Here is a 25019-nt window from a genome sequence, read left to right as displayed (position 1 = left end):
TTTGTTAGTCTCTAAGGTGCCACAAGTACTCCTGTTCTTTTTGCGGATACAGACTAACACGGCTGCTACTCTGAAACCTCTCTTCCCAAGGACAGACTTACAACAGGTATTGAGCATTACTCTACATTTCTAATCACTAAGCGACAGTAGGCCCTAAAACCATAGGCCATATCAGCCTTTGATTAACCTAAAGTAGTTAGTGGTAGGCATAACTACTGTTTACAGATGAAAATTCTCCCCAGTTGAATTAAAGTCAGTCCTATGACATTAATGCTAATTTAATATTTAACAAAAGAACAAGGAAACAAGATGAAAAAAAGTGTAAATATAGCAAAATAACCCCCCCCCAAAACCACGATGGACCTTGGCAAGCACTAACACTCTTCCCTCCCCATACACAGACCCGAAATACCAGGCCTCTTATTCTCCTGAGCAACCTGAGACATTGCTTTGAAAATTTAGCTTTAACCTACTGAACTAACTGCCATATGAAAAATCCCACACAGTGACTACAAATAAGGTATAGCTAGGGTAAACCAGCAGTAAATTTTGGGAAGAGGAAGAAGAATAAATTGAGTTATTGATGAATACGAGTGCTAGGTAACATCCCCAAATTGGTGCTACTATCTCAAGATTAGGCCAGTCCTCCATTTTCAATTAAATGAAAAAACATTGAAAGTCAGCAATTAGATGTGTTCTGTAAGTTTTCCTGTACCTTAAGTAAAACCCAAGTCCCAACCCCAACTTTCATTTCCTCACTTATTCACTTTTCAGCAGCATAGATGGCCCTGCATGTTGTATAAAAACTGGGGCTGAGCATTTCAAAGCTGCCAAAGGGATTTAGAAGCCCTATTCCCACTGAACTGAGCATCTAAGTAGCTTTGAAAATCTCAGCCTAGAGATTTAGTTTTAGGCAAACAAACAGACTAGTTCCTTCATCACACTTATCTATGTGATTCTGTTGATGTAAATAGTTTAGTTATATGGAAGTTTAAAGTTTAGTGCACAAATCAGTATATATTCTGCTGCTCTTTCAACTGTTCCTGCATAATGCTAGCAAGTGAGGAAATTAAAGTAATGGAAGGGAAACAAAAGAATGGGAATAGAAATGTTATGTCTGTACCTTACAGGCTACAACAATCTTCAAAAGCGCTCCTATGTCACCAAATAATAAGCACCTTGTGTTAACCTCGTGGTGTCACAGCACAGGACACTGTGGGATGAGCCTTCTCAGGGATGAATCCTAGAACTCAAGAGCTCACAAAAACTACCCACACATTTTTCTGGTACAGGTGTAAAATATTTCAACAGCAACACGTGATTTAGCAACTTTTTTGCAGCAGTGTTTGTCAGTTTAAAACATCTTCAATCATACCCTTAATAAAACAAATAAACCAAAATAGTAACGTGATTTATTGGCCAGTGAATCAAGTTTTATACACTTTACTGGCTAACGAAGATAATGCAGCTTTGCCTACTATTGTCTTCGTCAAAAGGACACATGTTCAATATGATTAGATGTCTCATACTAATGCAAGAAGTACGGGGAATAAACAAGAAAACTAGAAATACTAGTGAATAATAATTACAACATAATTGGCATTACAGAGGGCGAAATAATTCACATGATTGAAATATTGGTATAGAAGGGTACAGTTTGTTCAGGAAAGACAGGAAGGTAAAAAGGAGGAGCAGTTGCCTAGTATAATCAAGATATATACACCTGATTGAGGTTGATATCAAAGTGGGAGATAGACCTGTTGAAAGTCTCTGGGTAAGGATAAAAGGAGTTAAAAAAAAAAAAAAAAAAAAGGTGATGCCATGGCATGGTCTACTATAGACCACCTAACCAGGAAGAGGTAGATGAGGCTTTTTTTAAAAAAAAGCCAACAAAATCATCCAAAGCACAGGACTTGGTAGCTGAAGTCCCCCATCACAACCCAGACATCCACTGGGAAAATACAGCAAGGCACAGATTAACCAATAAATTCTTGAAATACACTGGAGACAATTTCCTATTATAGAAGGTGGAGAAAGCAAGTAGGGGAGAGGCTGATCTAGATTTGATTCTTACAAAAGGGAAGGAACTGGTTGAGAATTTGAAGGTGGGTGAAAGTGATCATGAAATGATCAGTTCATGATTCGAAGGAATAGCTGGGGGGGGGGGGGAGAACAGCAGAATAAAGGTCATGGACTTCAAGACAGATTTTGGCAAACTCAGAACTGGTAGGAAAGATCTCATAAGAAGCAAGTCTAAGGGAAGAGAGAGCAGGAGAGTTGGCGGGAGGGGCGGGGGGGTTGGGCTGAAGAGTTAAATGCCTTCTTTTCAGCTTTCACCAAAAAGGTTAGCAGTGGTCGGATGATATAGTGAACATCAGCATAAATAGGGTAGTATCTAAGGCTAAAATAAGGAAAGAACAAGTTAAGAATTACTTGGACAAGTTAGAGATCTTCAAATCAGCAGGACCTGACAAAATACATCCTAAAATATTTAAGGAACTGGCTGAAGAGCGCTCTGGGCCATTAGTGGGTATCTTCAAGAACTCCAGGAAGACAGAAGAGATCCCAGAGGGCTGGAAAAGGGCAAATATAATACTGATCTATAACAAGGGGAGTAAGGACAACCCAATTATAGACCAGTCAGTTTAACTTCAGTACCCGGAAAGATAATGGAGGAAATAAAGAAATCAATTTGTAAGCACCTACAGGATAATAAGTAACAGTCCACATGGATTTGTCAAGAACAAAATCATGTCAAACCAACCTAGAATCCTTCTTTGACAGAGTAACAGACCTTGTGGATCAGGGTAAGCAGTAGATGAGATATCCCAACTTAAGAAAGGCTTCTGATACGGTCTCACAAGCAAGCTAAGGAAATATAGTCCAGATGAACTAACGGGCGGCTGCACAACTGGTTGAAAAAAAAAAAAAAAAAAAAAAAAAAAAAAAAAAAACCACAACCCCCACACACCATATTCTGTTTTTACCAATGGTTCAGTGTCAAGCAAGAAGGGCCTATTAAGTACGGTTCCACAGGGATCTGTGCTAGGTCCGGTTCTATTCAATATCCTCATAAATAATTTGGATAACAGCACAGAAAGTATACTTAAAGTTTGTGGCCAGTACCAAGCTTGGAGGGGTTGCAAGTGCTTTGGAAGACAGGATTAAGATTCAAAATGATCTAGACAAACTGTAGAAATGGTCTGAAATAAAAACCAGGATGAAACTCAAAAAAAGGACAAATGCAAAGCACTACACTTACGAATGAATAACCAATTGCACAAAATGGGAAGTGACTGCCAAGAAGGGGTACTGCAGAAAAGCATCCAGAGGTTAAGCAACAAACTAAATATGAGTCAACATTAATATTGTTGCAAAAAAGTATGTCATTCTGGGATGTATTAACAGGAGTGTTCTAAGCAAGACAAGTAGTAATTCTTCCACTCTATTCATCATTGATAAGGCCTCAGCTGGAGCCTTATGTCCAGTGCTGGCTGGGCACCACACTTTGGGAAAGATGTGGACAAATTGGGAGAAAATCCAGAGGAGAGCCACAAAAATTAAAGGTCTAGAAAACACGAACTACAAGAAAAGATTGAAAAACTAGGTTTGTTTAGTCTAGAGATGAGAAGGCTGAGGGGCACATGATAGTATTCAAGTAGGTAAAAAGTTGTTATTGAGAGGTGATACATTGTTCTCCTTAGCCACTGAAGACAGGAAAAGTAGTAATGGGCTTAAATAGCAACAAGGGAGATTTAGGTTAGAAATTAGGAAAAAGTTTTTAACTGTAAGGGTAGTTTAGCATTGGAACAGATTCCACAACCTCCGTAGGTAATCGCCATCACTGGAGCTTTTTAAGAGCAAGTTAGACAAACACTGGCCAGGGATGGTCTCAAGAATACTGAGTCCTGCCTCAGCACAGGGGACCAGAAAAGATGACCTACTGAAGTCCCTTTGGGTCCTACATTTCTATTATCTGAACAGGACTTTTTGCTTTATAAGCACACAGGGTGGAGGAGGGGAAGAGACACACACACACACACACACACACACACACACAAGTGCATAGATTTCAACCCAGTTTCCTTCTTTCAGCAGGACATCCTACATTAATAGGACAAGAATACAGAAGCAGTTTGACAGCAGCACTGCTAACTGACAGCTATACAAACCCTCTGCAACAGAGCTGTCATTGTGCAGTGAAGTTTCCAGTTTATATTCGGAGTTTAACAAAATGGAGTCTTTCCAGCACTAGGCAAGACAATGATTGATTAATTCAGATGATCAAGCAACGTTAAGTTTTGTTGCTGGTAGACTTAAAACACACCACACACACACACTCACTTCGATTTTTAAAATCTGAACCAGAGGTATTTTGGAGTTTAAGCCCCAATTGTTTATTTAAACTCTTGGGCCCTAACACACTTGCATTTAAAGAGAATGTAGTTAGAGACACAAAGTTGAGCACTAGTGAGCTTTTAATCTGATTCTAGGATATGAAACCAGAATGTTCCAAGCAGTTCTCCCATCACATTAATTTTGAAATGAAGTCTCAATTTGCACGATATAAAGACTGGTCTTAGAGTTGTTTAATGTTACAGCTTAGGTCTGTATAATCCCTCACTTTGGTCTTGCACATGGATCTAATACAAATACCTTGGAAATCAGCAATTGTAAAGGAAGTGGCCAGTGGGGCATGGCTAACTTCAGAATCTACTGCAAAAGGAGGTGATAAGGCATCTCTCACCTGTGTGGACAATCCAGATTTTAATACAATTTCTCAACATGTTCAGACCTTGATAATGCCAGGAGAAAAAAGAGGCATCTTATTTCCTGCATATTCTTCCTTCAACTGAAAATTTCAATTGGCTAAATTGTCAAAAGAGTTGGAGCTGAACTGTGTGTGGCAGAAAGAGAAGGCATTTTATCCCCAGAAGAACCATCTACTCTGGTTTTATCATTCATGTCAAATATCCTCCTCTTTGGTTTTAGAACCAACCAAATGGAAACTATATTCACTAATCCCAAAATTACAAGGCTAGTTTACATCCCAAAAAGCAAGATTCCCATAACCATTTTATTTTCAATATAAAGAGTCCCTGCCATTATATGAAGGCATACTATAAAATTTTACTAGTACAACACTCCAGTGTCATCCCCCAACATATCCAAAGTTAAAAAAAAAAAAAACCTGTTCTAGACCACTAGTATTCTACACTACTCCCCAAAATGCCAGAAAAACAAAATACAGTACACACACATGCTGGGTAATGCAGCATACCCTCAAGACCAACCAATTCTAGCTATTTCAGACCCTGGGGGAGTTTGACAGCAAAATCAAGGGAAAAGACTGCTCTCCACTAAACAATTCAAGTGTGAGGCACAGTTACATAAGTAGCAGCAGTTAACGTGCATATAGCAAGTTAGAAATCCAATAGCAGGCACTACTGGATGTGAGTGCATGCACATGGCTGAACCAGTCCACTCTGTCAAAAGGGCGTGAGGGCAGTCTCCACCACTTGTTAAATTCTCCTTAGGCTACCTAGCAAGACTTTGGATTCACCTGGAGCACATGGAGACAAAGTTAATACAAATGGGTTCACCCTCAACCTAAACAAAATGTGTTTTCCAATACATTTTTATAGCAGGGACTCTACCAAGCAAGAGTTTACCTAGAGAAGCCACTTGTTTATTATAGACCATTTTCTTTAGCTGGGCATGGCCCATAGAGAATTGCCTACCAAAATCTAAATTTCTTTTTGGTTATTTTAAGACTAGTTCTCCAAGCCTTTATTGTATTAAAATTTATAGGGTGAGTATCCCACATAAAGCTCAGCTATAATGCATTTGTTCCCCCCCAAAACAGCCTGCTCCATATCCCAGACAGACTTCTTGCAACATGTCACAAACTCATTCCCTACCACAGTGTTTCCCAAACTTGGGATACTGCTTGTGTAGAGAAACCCCCTGGCAGGCCTAGCCGTTTGTTTACCTGCCACGTCCGCAGGTCCGGCCGATCGCAGCTCCCACTGGCCACAGTTCACTGCTCCAGGCCACTGGGAGCTGCTGGAAGCAGCAACCAGAGTACATCCCTCGGCCCGCGCCACTTCCAGCAGCTCCCATTGGCCTGCAGCAGCGAACTGCGGCCAGTGGGAGCCGGGATCGGCCAGACCTGCAGACGTGGCTGGTAACAAACCAGCCCAGCCCGACAGGGGCTTTCCCTACACAAGTGGCATCCCAAGTTCGGGAAACACTGCCCTACCAGATGGAATGCCAACATGGCAAGATGCCTATTTCCAAAATGAAAAAGAAACCCTATTCCTAACATGACTGCAAAGACCATCTAACTCAGAGGCCAGACCGATTTCATTTACAGTTAACTTCTAACCTCTGAATAGGAAAAATTAAACTAATTTTTATTACAGTTTTATCTCCTAGAATGGATCCACTCCTCCAGACGCAAGTCCTAAATTTAATCATTCTAAAAGAACGGAGACAAAAAAAATTTCCTTTCTTTTTTGAAATTAAAAACTCTATCCTGGAATGTTTGCGAACAGATTACACCTCCTGTCAATACTCAAACTGAGAAGGCGAAACTAAAACAAAATTACTGCAATTTGGAACCAAAGAAAATAATTGTCTCCATATTATTGAGAGATTTTTAGACCTTTTTGACATTAGACCTTAGTTGGGACATGAAGCAGGTAGTAGACAATGTTTTCACCCCTCAGCTCAGAAAAGAGCCGAATCTACAATTGAAAAATAAAGTTTGCTGGTACCAGCAAACCCTCCCAGCATAGAGTCAGCTCCTACAAGCAAAAATGTGCTTTTGCCAATATAGCTTATACCAGTTCCCTGAACAAAATAAGCTAGACCAGGAAAAAAAAAAAAAATCACTTACCATATATACTTCTTCATGAGCCAAAATTTTTTTTAGTAAAAAAGGGAAGCACCAGAGACCGGGGTCGGCTTATGAACAGGTATAGAGAGGGAGAGGTGGGACACAGCCCCTCCCCCCAACAGAGGGAGCAAGGAGAGGCAGCACAGCCAGCAGAGACAGAAGGGAAGAGCCGGGGCCAGTCCGGGGCTGGCAGGCTACAGCTATGCTGCTCAGCCCTACCCCCCAGAGCAGGCTGTGGCTGCACCACCCGGGCACTGGAGCACGCTGCAGCCACACCCGGCCGAGCCCGCTGGAACAGGCTGCAGCCACGCCGCCTGGTCTGGCCTGCTGGAGCAGGCTGTGGCCATGCCACCAAGCCGGAGCAGCTCCAGCCTGGTATGAGACATCTTCCCCTGGCGCTCCCCAGATAAGGTGGGAAAGGATGAGATGGGGAAAGTGTGGGGGTCCCAGGCTAGGGGTGGGGTCATGTGGGGGGTGGTCAGAGGGGTTACTCCCCTGACTCCCAGCTTCTCCCCCCAAAAAAAATTTCCCCCACCAGTTGCTGTCCCGACCCTCAGGGTAAGCAGCTGGCGCGCCGGGACACTTTACTTAGGTTTACCTCCATGCCTGCAGATGCTCGAGGTAAACAAACCATCTCTGACCACCAGTGGCTTATCCTGATGGCCCGGGAGCCAAAGTTTGCAGACCCCTGAATTATAGGGTTGGCTTATGAACGGGTTATAAAAATTTTCCATTTTTACTTATCCATCTGGGGGAGGGAGGGGCGCGTGGGTCGGCCTATAAACGAACCGGCTTATGATTGAGTATACATGGTACTATTTTGAATTACCATACCTCCTAGGAGCCCTCGTCGTGCACCAGGGCCTCATTGTTCTGAACACCATTTTTTAGCCAATATAACTGCATCTGCGCTAGGTCTTCTGCTATTATAATGTCTATGACTAGGGCTCCTAGGAGGAATGGCAATTCAAACTAGTAAGTGCTTTTCTGGTCTAGCTTATTTTATTCAGGGAACTGGTATAAACTATACTGGCAAAAGCACAATTTTGCTCATAGGAGCAGACTCTACGCTAGGAGGGTTTGCTGGTATAGCTAGTAAAAGCTGGCTGGTATAGTGTAGATTAGGCCTTTCTGTGTTGACTTCTTTTCCATTGCAATAGGTTCAATTGGTGGCAAAGCAAGTAATAATCATCCCACCATTGTGGGGAAGGTAACAAAATAGCAAAGTTGCTGCTACAACTAGACACAATGGGAACAAGCAAAAACCAAATACCAGTACTTTCCTCAAACCAGAATTAGACCGAAATTAACAAAATTGCTGTAAACTCAAAGTACTTCCAAGAAACTACAGATTATACACATTTCACACACCTCTTCGCCCTGAAACTTGCTGAGAAGCAACTAAAGGATATGGGTTTCTTTCAGAAAACACCTAACTACTCTGAACATTAGGTTGCTTTTTTTAATTGAAGCTCATATTTCCTCCTAAGAGGGATGATGCTTTGTACTAGATGAAGAAACCTTTCTCCAAAAAGTGTAGGCCCCAGAATTTTCAGATTATGTTCCTATTTTATACAGATTATACCATGCTTGTGATGATAACATCTGGACACTTTCAAGTAGTGCATTAAGCAACATGACTAACAATTGTCACCTGTTTGTTCTGCCATCCTCTCTGAAGTGAAAGCTTAAGATTCTGAAATCAGAGCTTCAAAAGCCAAGGTCCTAGGTACTCACCTATACCTTAGTGATAAGATATATCTGAATATCAGAGGATGAGCCAAGCCTGATGAACACAGCAGAGCACACAATCGTATTTTGAACAGCTACGTGATCTACTGTGATTCTCATCGCCTGGTGCCTCAGGTAGGAACAGCTTGGTTTACAGGTGGAGCTTGGTTGTACCACCACTGCTACAGTGACCCACCCTCCTCCTATTTGGGCTCTGAAACGGATAGTCCAGTTATCAGAAATTGAAACTGCAATATCAAAACACTCAAGATTGTAATGTGCTGAGGAATCTTTCCTGTCAATGATTATTTGAAATGTCTAAGTCAGCGGCACCGTTTCAGTCCCCTCATAAGCATTTGACATAATAAAAACAAGAAACAGGATTTACAATTTAGGTAGCCGTTGCGGTGCTGCTCTTTGGCTTTAGGTCAGCTATGAAGCCGGCTTAGGTTTTCTTTCCAGAATTTGACGAAATAACATTTTACTTTCGACAAAGTAGATGATACTCCAGTTTCATCTTGTAACCTCTATTTAAGACTGAGGACGTTTGTAGTGATCCGATACATAAGAAAAGGTTAGCAAACATTTTCCTGTACTTAACAGGTTTGGGAAAATATGTATACCATACTGATCCTTGAACATTTTCACTAGCAAAAGAAAACCTGGATTTTCTTGCAGAATGGCAGGCATTCTCACAACTTACTCTTGTGTCTCCAAGAAGTCTACCACCATACTCAAACTAGTCTCATTTTTATTGGTGGTATTCGGACTTCCTCACTGAGACAATGCAATGTCATGTTAGCCTGACCCACGCTAAAAAGGTCTTATGGAGGCAATGGGCCAGGACTCTGGAGATTTGGGTTCAGCTATGCCACAGACTTCCTGTGCGGCCTTGGGCAAGTCATTTAGTCTGTGCTTCAGTTTCACCATCTGTAAGAAGTGGAGATGGTAGCACATCCCTTCCTCAGAGAGATACTGTGAAAATACATTAAAGACTGAGGCACTCACATACTACAGTAATGGGGGTCATAAGTATCTAAGATACACGTCTCAGAAGCAGCCTGCCTGCCATCTTGTTCTTGAAGAAATGCCTAGGAATAACTAAATGGAGCCTATTACAAATGCAAAGGAAATATTGCCTTTCCTTTCCTTTGATCTAACACAAAGCAGCCAAGTACAGTTTGTCAACATCTGTACTTCCCAATTCTTGTTTTGTCTTGGCAATGAAATCATGAAGGTAAGACATCAGTGGGAAGTCCACTAGCTGACACCACTTCCCACCTCTTGCTGAAAGGAAGAAAAGCAATGGGTCGATATAGGTGGAGGTTATTCAAGTGCACAGATTTTTAGTAACTACAAAGTATTAATTCTTTAAAGCAATTTCCTTGTTTAAGTTTCCGCCCAAACCTATCAAATTTCAAGCCTGACACCTATATTTTTTCTTCAAACCCAGAGATGCCATTGTGACATTATCTAATAAAATATGACCACATAGATCACTGTTGTACAACATATGTCAAGTAAGGTGTCTATGGAAAGGTTATGATTTGCTGAATGTGATTTTGCTGTTTGTATGCATGTATCATTTTTGTATTTGAAGTTATGAGTACTGGCTCTATACCTGGATTTCAAATGTTTGCTCCTGTAGTAGCACCCACAAGATATTTAACCTGCACATCTTGAAGGGGCTATTCAAGTTAAGCCCTTGACTTTCTTTAACGGACCACTTAACTCACAATAGAAGATGCCTATCAACACTTAACGGACTTTCCTGCTGTGACAAAGCGAAATCAAAAAAAAAAAAAAAATCTGTCTAGGGATTGGTCCTGGTTTGAACAGGGGGTTGGACTAGATGACCTCCTGAGGTCCCTTCCAACCCTGATATTCTATCATCCTATTTCTCAGCAGTTTGTCCTGAATTTCGTATTCTCAGTTGTGACCCACGAAGGCACTGTTACAGCCATCTACTCTAGTTTTCCCCACTACCACCTTTGAAGCAAACAAAGGTGGTACTAAATCAATATTTCTCAAACTATGGTCCAAGGAGCTGCTTCTATGAAGCATGAATCATCCAGTCTTGATGCAGTGAAACTTCATAAACCTCAGCACTTTGCAGAGTTGGTCCCAGGATATTGAGAGACAATGTGAGTGCAATAAAATCTGCTTGGACCAACTTCTGTTGGATAAAGAGACAAGCTTTAACCTGAAGAAGTTGGTCCAATAGAAGATATTACCTCAAACCACCTTGTCTCATTGAATGGCAAGTCAGAACTCTGGGGTTCCAAAAGCTATCGTCAGCCAAACACAAAGTCAAACTTCTGCATCTTGTTTAGCAATTGCATTCTTTGATTCAAGGGTTTTATTCTTGTAAACATGGACCAAATTTGGAAACAAACAAACAGAGAAAGGCAGAACCAAACAGAGTAACCTAGAGAGATCAGAGCCAAGAAGGGTGAGGGCTGCAAATAAGGAGTATGTGAATGAATGCACCCCTCTACACTACTGTAATAATCTTTGTACAAAAATATGCCTTGTGTGGTATCATTTGAAAATTAAACTCACTGGTCGATAATATGATGAAACGTGTGTAGTCACATTCTATGAAAAGTTAAAAACATAAGCTGAAATTAGATCTGCAGTGTGTTTACCAGACAAGTCTGGGTAAACCAGTTTCTCAGAGACAAAACACAAGCTGATGCCTCTAGCCAGGTGTGCATTCACCTAGTGGCCATTCTTAGAGGCGGGGGGGGGGGGGGAGGGGGGGAGAAGAGGGAGCAGGAACAAACAGATCTGCATTTTAGATAACAGCATCAAGGAACCTCTTTCACCACCAGACTCCTGGTCTCTATCCCCACAGTGGAAATGAACTTTATCTATGGGTAAACCTTAGGAAAAGGTTTTTCAGAAAGGTGACCAATCTATGAAAGTGAGGGGCAAACACACCAAGTTCTCTCCCTAGCCATCTCTTTCTCTGTCACTTAAGACAACACAAAGAAACAGCATTTGCTCTTGACCTGAAATTGGGTCAGCCCTGTTCTTGGGAGCATGTGCTAAGAACTTCACCTTGAACCAAGTCTCATCTGTTAAGTTTGAATACTAGGAAGTGTTTTTAATTTTATTTCTCTTGTAACCATTTCTCATTTTTACTGGCTTATACTTGTACTCTCTTAAAACCCACCTCCCTTGTAGCTAAACAAACATGTTTTATTCTTTAATTAAAACTAATCTGGTGTTGAATTGTTTGGTAACTCCATTTAAGATAGCAGACTGTTGTATATTGGTTCCCTTAGACAGGCAATGGACCTACTGTTTCTGTACTGTCCAGGAGAGGGCTGGACAGTGCTGAACACATTTTAGGGGAGAATCTGGGACTGGGAGAGTGTTGGGGTCACCCTACATGTGGTAACGAAGCCTGCTGAAAGCCAGAGTGTGGCTGGTGTTTGCTGACAGGTTGCTGGGGTCAAAGTTGTTGGACCAGGGCTATGGCTATACACAGACACTCAGGGTGTGACCTACCTGCTGGCAGTCTGTTAGCAACCCAGGTGAGAGCTACAGCAGGAAAGCATTGTAAGCACCCAAAGTTGCAGGGCAGGAGTGACAGCACCTCAACACTCTGGATGGCACACCAGAATGTCAGTGTGGCATTAGACAAAAATTCCTACATGCCAAGACATGGAAACAACAGACGAGATGCAGGGAAACAGGGATATAAAGTAACCAAACTCATTCCATGAGCATTTATCTTCATCTTGCCTCACTATCCTAGGACATTTATGTAGACCAAAACTATGGTCGCCATGGAGATGTGGAACCAAGACTGGGATGAGGCGATGTGGCCAAAAAGCAGACCAAAAAAAAAACAACCAACCATGCACACACACCCTTGAAATAATCTAAAACATGAAGAGGTTTGAGTACCGCTGATCTAGAGCTATGTTTTGTTATCCTTATTGTCTTAAATGCAGTTTAAGTGTTAGTTTTTAAATTCATCTTTGAGACTCTTATTGGCTAAAAAAAAAACTTCACCTTAAGTAATTGGGCCTTAGACAATACAGCATCTCCCTCCCCCCCGCACAAAATGTGACTATGGTCAAACATATTATTGTGAAAAATCCACATCCCCCAGGCAACATAGTTAAACCAACCTAACCCCCAGCATAGATAACACTAGGTCAGATCAACGGGAGAATTCTCCCTTTGATCTAGCTACCACCTCTTGGGGAGTGGAGTACCTTCACCAACATTAGAATCCCTCCCATCGGCATGTGGAACAAGGTGGGTGAGGGAATATCTTACTGACCAACTTCTGTTGGAGAGAGAAACAAGCTTACAGACCTCTTCTTCGGGTCTACATTTAGCTTTCACAGACCTGAAGAAAAGCTCTATAAGCTTGTTTCTCTCTCCAACAGAAGTTGGTCAGTAAGATATTACCTCACCACACCTTGTCTCTAATATCCTGGGACCGACATGGCTAGAACTACCCCATGCGTGCATGTATATATGATATAAAAAAATAAAAAATAAATATTTTAGCCACTGAGAAACCTCAGGATAGTGTGCAGTGACATTAAAACAGGAGTACAGAAAACAGTTTGAAAGTACCCATTTAGCAATTGTTTCTGAAACCAATTAGTTTAGTTTTGCTGCACACCTTTTAATTCTTATTTTGGTGCCTCTGGAAGTACATGTTCCCTAGTGTATTAGCACCTCTTGTGTCCCAAATGTCATCATTACTTAGTTCTGAAGGGAGCCATTTCCACTTTAAGTTTACTATTACACCACTAATTACAAAGTCTATCATTCAGTCACAGCAGCAAACTGGCAGGTACTTTGAAAGTCAAGAAGAAAACACACCATGGAGTCATACTCTTAAAGGTCACTCTCTGTTCCAACTCGCAAAAAAATATTTCTTTAAAAGTTTAAAGATTACTATATTTATTAGAAGGCAAAACTTTAGTGTGACAAGAGAGAGCGCCTAAAATTAAGTGCATTAAGCAATTTCAGCTATTTATAACAAAGTAATATTTAAATAGTTCTTACCTTGCAACATGCATCTATATGCAGATTCAGATATTGCATAAATGTGTGGTGGCATTTCGTGACGTTTCTTCCCTCTGTACATCTCAATGATATTTTCCGAATAAATTGGGAGGTTCTTGTAGGGATTTATGACTACGCAGAACAGTCCAGAATAAGTCTAAAAAAAAAAACCCACACCAACAGCAGTTTGGTTAGCTATTTTATATGTCCGCTATTAAATGAAGCCACAGAAGCCAGGAAAGCTTCATTCTTCCCAAATTGTGGGCCATTTCTGTGCTAGTCTTGAACATTAGTGACTTCAATAAAACCACCACCTCAAACTATTTAGTTCAAAAATATTGGTTGGTACTTTGAGACATCTAATAACTTGTATCCAAAAGAGCTTAGTTACGATAGAGGTGAAGTCTTGAGCATTTGATTCCTCCTCATTCCCCAAAAGCAGATTTGAATTTTCCCTCTTTGCAAATGAAAAACTGTAGTATTACACTAGTACATAAAAACCACAAAGTGAATGTTTTCCATTTTCACTAAACTTGGACACAAATTGCATCAAAGGTTGAAAGCAGATTAGATTTAAATTTTACTCTGATAAAATGTGCTTCCCCCCCCCCCCACACACACACACCCCTAAGTTTTTTGGATCATGCTTGCAAAACTTATGAAAAAATGTAGCTGTTCACGTTCAGAGTCTACTCACTCAGTTAAAGGAAGAAATTTTGAATTAGCTGCTGATTTCTACAAGATGATCTAGTAATAAATACTGAACAGCTGGGTTGCTCCTCCTGCTATAGAAAACAAAGAGCATCCCCCTTTAAGACTTTCCTCCAGGCCACATCTCTAGGTAGCTTGATGCAGTTTTTAAAGCAGATAAGTAAAAATTAATCAATAGTTCCATAACAAGGACCAGCTATAGGACCTCTTCCCTCAAAAACAAAAATAGGAAAGTTAGTTGCTAAACATCCCAGAACAGAAGCCTCAAACTCATTTGGTGCAGAGAGCTAGATTCACAGTTTCATTACAGTCTATGGGAAAGGATCCAAGTTCAGGACTCCACAAATTCCTCAGGGTATGGCTACATTTGCAGGTGTACAGCGCTGTGAATTAAACCTGCCTTCATACATCTGAGTAGGGAAAGCGCTGCAGTCTGTCCACACGGACAGCTGACAGCGCACTGTCGTTGCCACATTTGCGGCACTTGCAGCGGCATTGGGAGCGGTGCATTATGGGCAGCTATCCCACAGCTATCCCAAGAGTTCTCTTCCCATTCTGGCGCTGTGGGAAGGGTGAGGGGCATTCTGGGTCCTGTCTCAACGCCCCGTGATGCATCGCTTCACATCCCACCAATCCCCGTGTTTCCGTCCACATTTGGCGCCATCTTTCAACGGTTTCTGTGCAGCGCAATCTGTGTTCTGTTTCGGTCTGTGGGAAATGGAGCCTGAACTGCTGAGGAGTAAGCTGACGACTCTCGCCAGTACGTCACGGCAGTCGAGCTATTCCTTAAGATCCAAAGTGACAGTGAGGAGTCTGACGATGATATTGAGTCGCGTAATGCATACAACACAAAACTGCTTGTGGCGTTCACGGACATGCTCAGCACCGTGGAACGCCACTTTTGGCCTCGGAAAACAAGCACTGAGTGGTGGGATCACATAGTCATGCAAGTCTGGGATGACGAACAGTGGCTTCAGAACTTTCGGATGAGAAAAGCCACTTTCATGGGACTGTGTGAGGAGCTCGCCCCCACCCTGCGGCACAAGGAACAAGACTGAGAGCTGCCCTGCCAGTGGAGAAGTGGGTGGCTATTGCAATCTGGAAGCTGGCAACTCCAGACAGCTACCGATCGGTCGCAAACCAGTTTGGAGTGGGAATGTCGACCACTGGAATCGTGTTGATGCAGGTTTGAAGGGACATTTATCGCATTCTCCTCAGAAGAACTGACTCTGGGTAACGTGCAGGACATTGTTGATAGCTTTGCACAAATGGGTTTCCCTAACTGTGGAGGGGCGATAGATTGGGACGCATATTCCTATTTTGGCACCACCCCACCTAGCATCCGAGTACGTTAATCAGAAGGAGTATTTCTCTATGGTTTTCCAGGCGCTTGTGGATCACCGTGGGCATTTCATTGACATTAATGCAGGCTGGCCCGGAAAGGTGCATGATGCACGCATCTTTCGGAACACTGGCCTGTTCAGGAAGCTGCAGGACGGGACTTTTTTCCCCAGAGCGGAAGATCACAGTAGGGGAAGTCGAAAACAGGCTTTAAGTATATATTATCCAGTCCTCTACTGTAATTCTCCATTGCTCAGTGACAAAAACCTGCTCCCCACAAGCCACCACTACTTCTGTTTCTGCTCTCTTTCCCCAGAATTCTGTTTCTTTTCCTATGACTGACTGTCTTCTGTTCACCCTGCTGCATTTCCTTCCCACCAACACCACTCAATTCTCGTCTCCCTGAGGGCTTCACTCTCACATCTTCTTATTCCATGCACTAGAATGTTCAGCAATTCAGTAGTCAATTTTGACAGTGAAGTGTCACTACTTGTTTTTAGAGCTGATGCTCCAATGAGATTAATAGGGAGCAGCACAGTTCAGAACCATTACAGAGAATGTAACAGGTTATCTGCAAACTTAGGGAGATAGGGTCTGTTTACACCCTGTTCACAGTTGGAAGGTTTTTTGCATTGCAACCATGAGGGAATAGAATTTTTTTTTTTTTTTTTTTTTTTAGAAAAAGCAGAAGCTGCAATTCTATGAAACCTGAATGTGTCATGGAGGCCACAAATTCATCAACTGGGCCATATGCTTGGACATCCTTCTCCTCAAGACAGGACATTTGAAAGGCAAGCCAAATTTCTCCCCCCTATAAGAATACATCTGTCAGTGAATTCCTTAATTAACGAATAATAAAGGTATCCTAAATGGAAAGGAGAGAGGGAAAAAGTGGAACAGGAAGTCAGTCTTTCCCTTTGCCTACTAGAAGAGATTGAGCAAAAATTAGTTATCTGCTACAGCAAAGTGCAGCCTCCAGGGAAAGATTAAACTCCCTGAAAACGATCTTGTAATGCCCAGAAAAAAAAAGTGTGTTAAAAATTTATCCACATTGCCTCCTGGCAGATTCTCTGCAGAGTCTGTCTCAGCTCAAATTCGGCTAGTGAGTTTGAAAATATACCCACATCCCCCTCTCTGCATTCATAATGATATGTTTTCATTAAGCATTGTTTTTTATCTATCAGTTGTACCCTTAGTTCTCTTATTCCAGAGACAGCGTTCGTCACAAAGACTTGCATATTCCATAGGTGTTGCTTTTGATATAAATATATGAACAGCTGTTGAATCAGTCACAGAATACTTGTTTTTCCCCCACTCACTCAATAGACTAAGGGGGAGGGGATGTTTCTTGCAGTCCTCAAGAAATGCGGCACAGATGCTAAAAAGGAAAGTATTCCCTAGCACAGAGGTTCTGAACCTTTCAAGACTACTGTATCCCTTTCAGAAGTCTGACTTGTCTTAGAACCTCCATGTTTCACCTCATTTAAAAACTACTTGCTTACAAAAAATCAGTCAAAAACAGTGTCATAGCACACTATTACTGAAAAATTGCTTACTTTCTCATTTTGTCTGTATGAAATTTTAGTTTGTACTGACTTCACTAGTACTTTTTATGTAGACTTTTGTAAAACTAGGCAAATGAGTTTATGTACCCTCTGAAAGACCTCTGTGAACCCCCGGGGTACATGTACCCCTGGTTGAGAACCACTGCCCTAGCACTTCAGAGTGGTAGCCGTGTTAGTCTGCATCAGCAAAAACAACGAGGCATACTTGTGGCACCTTAGAGACTACAAATTTATTTGGGCATAAGCTTTAGTCTCTAAGGTGCCACAAGTATTCCTCGTTTTTGCCCTAGCATTAAGACCTTCAGGATGAATGTTTAAGGTCATTAATAATAAAGCCATTCAGGGAGCTCTTCATAAGAGAATGAAGAACACGTGCTGGAATTTCCAACTCTATACTCTTGATTTTCTAGAGGGAAGCAGCACAGTTCTTTCTGCTGCTGGGAGGAATCTTGTTAAGCAGGCAATCCACCTTCTCAATTAATTAAGTAAGGCACATTTCAGCATTAAGTAAAGAAATAGATTAGCCCAGAGGTACAGATTTCCTTACAAAAACAGAATCTGAAGTCTTGTCTTTGCTCATAACCCCCATACAACATTCATTCCAGTACTTTAACCTGGCCTTGATAGTAGGCTCTTTTGTGAATGGTGAGCATGCAAACAGAAGTAACTTACATGAAAAGCTGTTAATTAGAAGGAAGCTAGATCTGTGTTTCCAAAAGGACCTTGCACAGCAGGTCCGATCTATTCTGCCTGTCTCAGATAACCTGTAGCAATGTTACTTGCTAGTGCTACCGATGCATACATTTTAAATCTTACTACAGGTCTTTGACTGCTCTACATGTTCCTAGGAAGGGAACAAATGGTAAGAAAGGCACATTGAAAACTGCTCCAGCCTGGTCTGACACAGGACCTCTGCTTCATAGCCCCTTCAACTGGAAGGGTTTCGTTATCCATTGGCCCTGGTTAAAATCTAGACTAGATTGACCTCGTTATCACCTGGATAGGTTCTCTAAAACTTAAGTGTTTGAGGCTCCACTCTCACAGGGCTACTGCAGTCCTCTTCATTCAACACAAAATAGGACTTTTTGCATAACTATAACCCTTGAAAGTGTTTTCTTAGGTTTATCTGGTTAATTATAGGGCTTGCTGGACCTCTAACCCCTTCTCGGACATGGCTCTAAGGCAGGGATTCTCAAACTGGGGGTTGGGACCCCTAAGGGGGGGGGTCCCAAGATTATTACATGGGGGGGGGGGGTCGCAAGTTGTCAGCCTCCATCCCAAACCTGGCTTTGCCTCCAGCATTTATAATGGTGTTAAATATATAAATTTAAAAACCACTTTTTAAAATAAGGCGGGGTTGCATTCAGAGGCTTGCTATGTGAAAGGGGTCACCAGTACAAAAGTTTGAGAACCACTGCTCTAAGATATGAGGCCTTATGTTTACCTCCCTTACCAACTCTCACTCAAGACCAGATCCTGGACTACTGCACCCCATATAACAGTGATTTCTCAGCAGGTCAGACTGGGTTAGGTACCTGCAATTCTTCCCTTTGGGTGCTATAACAACAAGTGGTAATTAGTAAGGCTGCGATTTAGTCACGGAAGTCATGGAATCCGTGACTTCCAAAGACCTCTGTGACTTCAGCTAGCTGGGAGCTGCAGAATCCCCTGCCACCTGTGGAGGCAGGGAGCTGTGGGTGCTCCTGGCCACCGTGTGCTACAAGAGGAGCCCCACAGCTCCCCACCACCATTCCTGGCTGGGGGGGACCCCCCTGGAGCTCCCAGCCCTTCTCCCCTCCCATATCTGCCCAGGCTACCCATTTTGTCATGGGTATTTTTAGTAAGAGTCAAGGACAGGTCATGGGCTTCTGTGAATTTTTCATTATTGCTCGTTACCTGTGACTTTTACTAAAAATATCTGTGACCAGACAGCCTTCTCCAAATATTTACCATAGTTGGAACAAAGTATAAAGGGAGAGAAAAAGTATGTTAAAGTCTATGCACAAATCTTACTCACTCAGAGGCTTGTCATCTCTTCGCAGAGACCCTAGGAAGTTCACTCTTTACTCCAGACCCCTAGGGGTCAGTGTCTGTGAGAACAGCTTCTCATCAGCAACTCCCAACAACCATTGCCCCCTCCCTAGAGAATGACACATATCCCACCCAGAAGCTCTTTGTCTCAGGTTCCGCAGGGGTTTTTTTGTTCTCATGTGTTTGCAAGCTGGGAATCGACCCCCTAAATACACTAGTTTGTGAGAGCTCCATAAGGAGTTGGAGGTGGGGTCATCCACATGAATGCTTCTAGTATGGTCTCTTACCTGTTTGTGAAGTAGTTGTTATCTGAGGCCTTTATTCTTTTTTCCTGCCTTTTATAGGCAGCTTATGTTGGCTTCCTCCAATACACAAAGTTAAATATTGGTATGCTTACTAACTTTGTTTATATAATCAAACCCCTTAATGTAATGAATCCTGTAACTCACATCCATCACACATCCCCTCATCTACATTCCCTGAACTTTGTGGAGGTTGCCTAGTCCACGGTTAGAAGATGGGCCAGAAAAAGGCTAATTCAGGGCAGCTAATTTGGGTATGTAGCAGGACAGGCTGAGGGAAAGGAGTGGATACTAAGTCAGAGGTATTCTGACTAAATTCAGCAATGGTGTGAGGGAGGTAGTCTGAATCCAGGGAGGTTCTGAGGAAGAGGAGATCTGGGATTGAGACCAGAGGCTAATGTGTTCAGGAGAATAGTATTGTGGATTAAGAACTGAATTTTGATGCGTTTGGCTTGTTTTAGGTTATTGATGTTCAAGTTTTTGTTCATCTTCATTTCCAATGAAGGAAATGCCCAGACAAAAGTTTAAAATGGGGTTAACACTGAGAGTATATCAGTAATTAAGATAAAATTCATTACAAGCTCTGATGGCGAACTAAAGAGGCCTCTTCCTGCAAACCACAGTGTGCAGCGGCCCTCGTAAACCTGTCATTTCCAACACACTTTTCCCAATCAAGCTAAAATGGCCTCTCTCACATGTGCAGCATTCTTGAACTGAATAGTTTAAGCCTAGGAAATGCTGCAAGATACACTATGCATGCACAGCATAGGACCTTCAGAAAGTCATAACACAGACCGCCATGTATTCTATAGTAAATTGCACCTATGTTCTGCAGCAAGAACACTGGATTCCATGAAATCTATTGCAGCAGAATGTAGGCTCTGTACAGTCTAGAACTCTCCCCCTCTGAAACAGCTCTTACTGAATCAAATATGACTGAGGGAGATATCAGATAGAGGGATAGTGTTAGAGGGATAGTGTACTTCCAAGGTCAATTTTATATTGCCTCATTTTTAGAGTACTGCAAAATATTGCAGTGAAAATGTATAGTTACATTATAGAATTTGTGGGGAAAGGAGTGGAGGAAGAAGCAAGAGGTTTCTAGTCTCAATCATAGAATATCAGGGTTGGAAGGGACCTCAGGAGGTCATCTAGTCCACCCCCCGCTCAAACCAGGACCAATCCCCAGACAGATTTTTGCCCCAGAACCCTAAATGGCCCCCTGAAGGATTGAACTCATAACCCTGGATTTAGAAAGCCAATGCTCAAACCATTTCAGCAATTGGTCAGGGGACAGTGCTGCATTTGGCACCCAAACTGAAGGTGTGAAAATGCAGTTATTGCACAAACCCAAACACATTAAATGGAGTTTAAAAGTGACCAGCATGACACCAACATCTGTATTATCAGACTGAAGAAGGAACACCCTACTAAAAGGAATGGGCAAGCAAGGGCTTGGGCCTACTGTGTTCCAGCTACAAAAACTAGAGCAGACATCACTGTATCAAGTTTCCATTGTTTACATTTGGGTGTTTCTCTTTGCAACAATGATTTTTGTGAGGTAAAGAGCTCGGTTTCTGGACCACAATTCTGCAGAATTGGAAACATAAAAGGCCCTGTCAAATCAAGGACAAGTTTCAACAGAAACTTAGAAATGGTGCTAACCAATAGAAAATGTTATTAATTTCAGTTTTCCCAACTCAGGCAATTTAGACTACAAACTGCTAAACACAGGACCTCTAATGGGAAGTATTTTACCCTTTCTTCTAGTTCTCCACAGATGAACCATTTCTGTTCAAGCTTTCAGAACACTCACTGTAGCACAAAGACCGCGCACTGAAAATTTCAGCCAGTTATAATCAATTGATAAAGCGGGCTATAATGAAAACCTGCTATAATAAATTTAAAGTATGTGCACGTATTTGCTTATACAGATTTACCAAAAAAATTTCAGCTTTTCACAAACATTAAATTTTCAATTTCAAAACAGGGCACTTGTTTGGGTAGCACAAAATTCTGTTTTGCTGAAGAAAATGATGTGGGCAGTACCAGTCAAAGGAAATCAGGAATGCTGGAATGGCTATCTTGGCAAGGCTCCAAAGACAAACATTAAAGCAGAGCTGCGACAGACGTTTGTTATACAAAAGTCTCCTTCAGGACACTAATTGTGGCGCCTGAATGCTTCCAGATGCTTACAAGGCTTCAGCCAGCAGTATAGCAAAATCCAAATTACTAAATGATAAACTATCCAATAATGTAGCACTCAGGTTCCTGGCACAGAATTAGTTGGAAACTGTATTATGTTTCAAATAGCAAGCTTGCCAATAAAGAGGTACTATCTAAACAATCTGTGACCAAGTAGAGAGCTCATTATATCATTACCCCAGAGTGTGGAAGTTCATATTTTGATGGTATCTTCTGACACCAACAAGAAGTGCACTAACTTACCACAGGTTTAAGAAAAACCTATGAAGTTTACAGAATCCCTCATCACTGTCCGTTGACCTCAAGTATATAAAGCTGAGACTGTATAATTTTTCACCCTTTGGCAATATCTAAACTTCAGACTCTTACAAAAAGATTTCCACTGGTTCTGGTGGGAGCCCTAATGCAAGCTTCTGTGGCCAAGCTTTTTTCAAAAGCCACATTCAAATTTTTCAGCAGGTTTAATTAAATATGGGGATAAAAACGCAAGAAACCAGAATCCTGTGAACTAGTAGGGAATCTTACAAAAATATTCCCTACCATAGACATAGTCAGAGACTGAAAAAGTTATGACTCAACATTTTAGTATGTTTTATTGGTAACCAAACTTCTTTAAAGTGTCAACTGGTTTGTACATTGTAACACAAAGGGTGAAATCCAGGCTCCTGCCTCAACCTACACTTTAAATACCATTTTATAAAATGTGCTATGAAGAGCCTTAGTTGAATTTGAAGATTTAGAATATACTAAACCAACTGGCTTGAGTAATCAGAAAATCTGCTGACAAAACTCAACATTTATCTCCAACTCTTCAATAAAGGGTTGGAAACGATTGGCCCCTTTAAGAGGGAGTGGGATCCAGTGCATGTGGACTGATTACCTGCTGCCCAACTGGGCTTAAGGGAAAGCACCTGCGCGTTGTTGGCAGATGTCTGCAGACATTTCAGGGATTAAAAAGGATCCTGCAAGGCCCTGAGTTAGCAGAGGGAATGCCTATGGAGATTCAGAACCTCGTTTGGAGTTTGGCAGAAAGCAGAAAGATAGACCCTCGGGGAGGTGGGGCTGAACCCAGATGAAACTGTAAGGAAGACTGCTGGTTTGAATTCTATTTTGAAAGACTAAGACTTAATAAATTGGATCCCAGAAGGGGAATGTTTTGACTGTGTTGACTCTAAGGGATGCTAAGTGAAGGGGAAACTGAGGCAGGCCTTCGCAGCAGCATGCTGGCCAGAAGTGGGTGCTACAGGGCAGGCATGCTCTTTGACAAGGTGTAAGATGTTTCAGATTTGTCTTTTTAATGTTGAGGTAGCACTTAGAGTTTCCATTCTGCTAGCTACTATACAAACAAGTTCTCTGGTTAAGAGGCACACCCTGCCATTTACTTTGCCACAGCAGTTGCCTTTTAAGCATAAAAGGCTTTTCTGTGGCTAAAGTAGAGCATTGAGCCATGTACCGCTACAAAGGGTTAGACAACCTCTCCAAATGATACTGTAACTTATCCAATGTGGTGTTTCCCTTTCTCCACCGAACTTACACTAGTTGCAACGGTCAAGAACACTATATAGTGATCTTTCCGGTTCCTATCATATGCATTCAGTTACAGAAACTCCTCCTCCTTGTGCTGCCTTTCCTTGAGAGTTGATATGATTTTGGCTGATCTTATGAGCTCCAGCCTGAAGGAACTGTAGGAAGTCTTCTGAAGGTTTTCCAACTGCTCATTTTCAAGAGATATTTATGTTTGCTTCAGACACTGTTCAAGTTCTCTGCACCAGCAAGTGGGATCCTCAGCCCAGTAACTGTTGTAAAGATATTTTTTTCCCCTTTTTCATTTTAGTTCCCTTAAAACAGCACATCAGTAGACTACACTAGTACTTCAAATATTCTGCCTTCAAATATTCCCACCACCTACACTGGGCACCAGAGAAAAATTAAGGCTTGTCAACACTAGAAAATTGCACTGGTGGAACTTCAATTTTTAAACTGTCAAACTCTTTTTCTGGTTTAAATGTGTGGACATTAAAAATAAAAATAAAGTAAGAAAGTGACTGGCTTATTTTAGTTAACCCTGTTCTTAACTGACTTAAGCTAAACTGAAACAAACATGTCAACACTGCCTTTTACACTAATTTAACTATAGCTGTTTAAATTCATGCCTCCAGTTATAACAGCACTACTTTGTCATGTAGACAAGCCCCAAGTTACCTAGTAGATATTTTTGAGGCCTAGCTTCTCCAGTCTGATGTTATCCATTGTCCTAACTCTTAATCTAGTCAAGAGCGGCCTCACCTGTCCTCATCTCAACCACATCTGGTACTCCTTACTGGTGTCTGAATACTCAATTATTTTAACCCATCTGATTGCTGAACTGCTTGGATGCACTAAACTCACCAACTAAAGTTGCTCTCAATCGTTCCTTCAGTTAAGGTATGCTCTCCACATCACATAGAATGTGTTTATCCTGCAATGATCTCTGCCTTGAATCAGAATGGGCCATTAAAATCCATAAGGCTTGCAGAAGCAGTTAGCGCCCCCTCTGTATAAGAGCCAGTTGTGCAATTCCATACATAACTGGATAGGTCTAAAAAAGGTAGGACTACGTATTCTACATCCACTCCAACATCAGGAACGGCCAGACTACACAGAGGATTCCAGTCCAGTTTACTGATCCTAGTTTCTTCTTTGGTAGAAACTACCAGTAGTCAGTTATGAGGAATTATCTGCTTTGCCACCCACATGTAGAATCATGCTCATTCACAATATCTTCCCCTACTTCATAACACTTATTACACTGCTCTACAGCCAAAATAAATGTAGTCAAACTTTACTAATTCTGGGTCACTGAGAACGAAAATGATGCCTAAAATTGTTGATTGGCTCTAGTTTTCAAGATATGCTATTGGGTCAGTATATACGACCCTTGACTTGGGAATGACGGAGGATAAGTGAGTTATGAAGGGAAGGGATCTCAATTTAAACCAGAAATTACTAAAATACATCTTTGACTGGATCTATGAATAAATCTATGACTGGGTTTGGACAGTACTTGCTTTTTAGGCAAAACAATGAATGATGTAATCTGAAGCTGGTATTGAGTCATCCATGATATGAATTGCATCATGTTATTCCTAGAAGTCATGGATGATGTAATCATAACGAATCTTACATCACTCTGCTGATGAAATTGCCCTATAT

At 41.6% G+C, this 25019-nt stretch overlaps 1 protein-coding gene across 4 annotated transcripts in view; it reads right to left on the bottom strand.

The window, feature by feature from the left end:
• MYH10 (myosin heavy chain 10) overlaps positions 1-25019 on the bottom strand; it is a 152964-nt gene that overhangs the window by 115013 nt on the left and 12932 nt on the right. For all 4 annotated transcript variants that reach the window (XM_054047844.1, XM_054047845.1, XM_054047846.1 and 1 more), the window contains exon 3: positions 13673-13829. In XM_054047844.1, coding sequence (XP_053903819.1) covers positions 13673-13829 — 157 coding nt within the window. The remainder of the gene's footprint in view (positions 1-13672; positions 13830-25019) is intronic.

This window comes from Malaclemys terrapin, chromosome 13 (assembly GCF_027887155.1).
Source record: "Malaclemys terrapin pileata isolate rMalTer1 chromosome 13, rMalTer1.hap1, whole genome shotgun sequence".
NCBI classification, from domain to species: Eukaryota; Metazoa; Chordata; order Testudines; family Emydidae; genus Malaclemys; species Malaclemys terrapin.
The sequence above is the reverse complement of the archived record's forward strand: the minus strand, read 5'-3'. Positions and strand labels throughout refer to the sequence as shown.